At 44.9% G+C, this 3,442-nt stretch overlaps 1 protein-coding gene across 1 annotated transcript in view; it reads right to left on the reverse strand.

Moving 5' to 3' along the window:
• Positions 1–41: 41 nt before the first annotated feature.
• Positions 42–3,442, reverse strand: part of LOC104947524 (oral-facial-digital syndrome 1 protein homolog) — a 10,536-nt gene continuing 7,135 nt past the window's right edge. The window contains exons 9-16 of the mRNA XM_010773571.1: positions 2,534–3,307; positions 2,129–2,285; positions 1,955–2,046; positions 1,301–1,429; positions 947–1,110; positions 689–874; positions 524–597; positions 42–237 (exon numbers count right to left, since the gene is read on the reverse strand). Of these exons, the coding sequence (XP_010771873.1) occupies positions 192–237; positions 524–597; positions 689–874; positions 947–1,110; positions 1,301–1,429; positions 1,955–2,046; positions 2,129–2,285; positions 2,534–3,307 (1,622 nt within the window). The 3' untranslated portion in view covers positions 42–191. The remainder of the gene's footprint in view (positions 238–523; positions 598–688; positions 875–946; positions 1,111–1,300; positions 1,430–1,954; positions 2,047–2,128; positions 2,286–2,533; positions 3,308–3,442) is intronic.

A 3,442-nucleotide genomic window follows, 5' to 3' on the forward strand; every position in this document is an offset into this window, starting at 1 on the left:
CTTTGGTGTGATAAAAATATCTTGTGTGGTGTTTTAGTCAATGAAAAAGAAATAAAAAGTGTGATGAAATGTGATTTATTAAAACATGGAGTGAATATAACATCAAATATACAAGTATATACATAGAAAGGCAACATCTTAAAAACAAAACATTACGTTTGTATAATTCATCAGTTTATGATGGCACCAGCTCACCAGAAATCATCCTCTTCATCCTTGTGTGAATATGCTGCAACGCTGGGAAAGCAATTTCAAGTTAATTGGCGTTAGCCTCGAGGGACAGAAAACAAAAAGCAACAATTGTATTTCTCAATGAATGCATCCTCAAGACAACATACTTCCAGAGCAAGTAAGATAAACCAGGAGATGAAAAAACTAAATTAAATGTTTTTGTAAGAGGATTATGTAGGCTTGTATATTTATTAAACTTTCCAACAGTCACAGCAAAGCTTTTAAAATTAAAAAACATTAGTTGCTGTATTCTTAGGAAAAGCCATAAGTCCAAGCAACTGTTTTTAGTTACCTGTCATCTTTCCCTTCAGACAAACTCTTGGCCCCTGGGCTCGTATGTCCGGCTTCTTCTTCTCTTCCCGGGCTCTGAAACCCCCCCCACACACACTCAGTTAAACACACTGGATAGCAGCTAAAAGTCATGCAACAAGAGCGACGTTTTCCACGAGTGTGTTACCTGGGCCTGCTGATTCCCTCTGGCTTCCAGAACCATCTTCATGTATTTCTCCAAGGGATTTTCACCTTTAGACTCCTCCCTGTCATTGGTTGCCTCTTGCTTCAGCTCTTCATCTCCTTTTGTAGCCCCAGTTTCTTCTTCTTCTTCTTCTTCTTCCTGTCCTTGTTGCTCCAGCTCCTGCAAAAGCTAATGAGACATATATACTGTCAACACTCATTTCATTATGTTTTCTTTTTTTATTATGTAGACAATCCTTACTGTCTGTTTCTCCAGTCTTTCCAGTTCTTGCAGCTCCCGCTCTCTGGCCTCCTCTTGATGCCTTTGCCTTTGTTCTAGTCTTTCTTTTCGCTCTCTTTCCCACCTCTGCTCCTCGTCCTCTTCATCTTCTTCCATAGCAGACTGACCTGAGACCTGCAGGACTTCTATTAAAAACATATACATGGTCATGAGTCAATTTGATTGTCAGTCATCACGTTACTTCGGTTTATGATACAATGAAGGGCCATAATAACATGTACTCATACTGATGGTGTACAGTAGAAGGTAGCCATTCTTCTCATTTTGGGTCAACCAAGATTATAGGACAGTAACAGGGGGGGACTAACGACTCACCCGCCTGGCCCTGCATGTCTATCGGGTGTTCTGGGAGGTCCTGTGGGCGGGGGCCAGCGGGGCTGTCAGGGGCCTCCTCAGAGAGAGGGACGGCAGTGTCCAGGAGAAGCTCTGGAATGTGGCCGGGCTCTGGAGGGAGACATGCACAAAGAGATCTTTTATTCCCCACCATAATGCAAAAAGGGCCAGAGGACTGGCACAGAATACATAATCAGATGCCCTTCATCTTCACCATTGTGAGGGGCCACTGAGAGGACACTTTGGAAGCCAGTCACACACTCATTAAAAAACAGCCATTCCCAAATCCTCAGCCTCCACACCGGATATACTCCATTTTGTTTCATGGGATTTCGTTTAAATTAATGATAATGAGAAAAGACTATTTGAACATTTCTCTGAATATACAGGGAAATGTTCAACAGGAAAAAAACAGTATTGAATTTTTAAATAAATGTGGCGTTGTCATTGTGTTTAAGCACCAAAGCTTTCCCAGTATAAATCACAATTCAATGTTGTATTTGAAAACTGGAACATATTTAAATTAGGTACCACCGGAAGAAGGCTGCAGTGCAGTAATAAAATGAACAAAACACAACTGAGTTATGCAGTAGCAGAGTTAACATGATAATGAAAATAAATCAACAACACTGGTACCTGACAAAATCCCTGTGAGATCTTCTAGGCTCAATCTCTCGGGCTGTGGGGAAGAATCCGAGCTGGAGAACACGGGCTGCAGATTTGGTGGGCTGAGGGGAACAAGGAGGACGTTAGTATTCATTGTGTGTTAAAGGGCTGTAATGTCCTTTACAAAAGGGTGGCAGATGGTACCTGGCCTGGTCTCGTGCTGTGCTCCTGAGCTGGGGGCTGCGAGGTGGACTGAGCTCAGAGGGAAAGTCACCTGAGGTCGCCACCTCGTCGCGCGGGGGGCGAGGGAACTGTCTGTCAAAAGACAAATCCGGGAACGGCAGCGGAGACACGACTCTTTCTATAGAATGCAAAGACTTCATGTTACTTCATGGGGGATAGATTATAAGCCAAAAACTGACATGGAAAGGTGTGACTGACTGTTTGGAATGATTTAACTGTGGTCATGTTCTGGAACATTAATGACATATTTAAGTCTCTAAAGTATATGGGCGCTGAATGCCTGCAACTATTTATCCTTTAACAGTTAATAGTGGTTCATTTATGTTTGAAGTGTGTTTAACAGAGGCAAGCATTTTCTGAAGTTACCTTCTGCAATCTCTCTCTGAAGCGGTTTCCTGGAGGAAGAGTACGGTGTGGAGGACAGACGTCTGGATGGAGAGCTGCTTCCATTCTGCGGCTGACCATCTCTTAGAAACTGAGATTCAGTCAACGAATGGAGACTGTGCTCAGTGAAAACTGGGGACTGGGGTGGGTTTTTTTCTGCTGTGAAGGTGACTCGTGGCTGTGCGGCTGGTACGGTGTTTCTGGTTTCATAGGGGGCCGAGGAGGGGGTTCTGGTAGTTTGTGAAGACTCTGGTCTGTGTGATTTGTGGGCAGAGTGTGTGTGGGAGACTTGTTTTCTTAGAGGACTGTCAGGACGATGTGAAGGATGTGCTCGTTGAGGGGAAAGAGGTCTTGGGGGAAGCATGTGTGATATGGTGGAGCGCACCGCCCTCTGCTGGTAGTTCCTGTAAGCTTCCTCCAAGGTATCGGCCTCCTTCTGCAGCTCCTGGATCCGAGCCTTGGCCTCAGCCACCAGCTCCATGTCGGAGTCTGGAGCGTCACTCCAGGGCGACTTGTGTCCTCTGAAGGGCCCACCTGCTTCACAGACATCATCATAACCCACCCTGGCCCTCAGCAGAGCTCGGTCCATGTAGATGTCAGGGGGAACCAGCGTGTCAGCGCTGAGATCCAGAACTGAGCGATCAACAAGAGAGGGCTTGGGGTTACGCAGCACTTCATTTTCAAGAGCTGCCGTCATCGCATGGACACAAACAAGAAAGGGAAAGAAAAGGAAGAGCAGACAGGGAGAGTTGAACACTAACACAGAAGACCAACCACCTAAAAAGATGCTACAACTAACTTGGAGAACTCTATACATGCAATTACATCTATTGGCGACTACTGTTGACTTGGCTTACTTTACTTTTTAAGTAATTGAAAGTAGGGAGAATG

Source organism: Notothenia coriiceps, unplaced genomic scaffold (genome assembly GCF_000735185.1).
Source record: "Notothenia coriiceps isolate Sejong01 unplaced genomic scaffold, NC01 NC01_scaffold00012620, whole genome shotgun sequence".
In the NCBI taxonomy this organism is placed as follows: domain Eukaryota; kingdom Metazoa; phylum Chordata; class Actinopteri; order Perciformes; family Nototheniidae; genus Notothenia; species Notothenia coriiceps.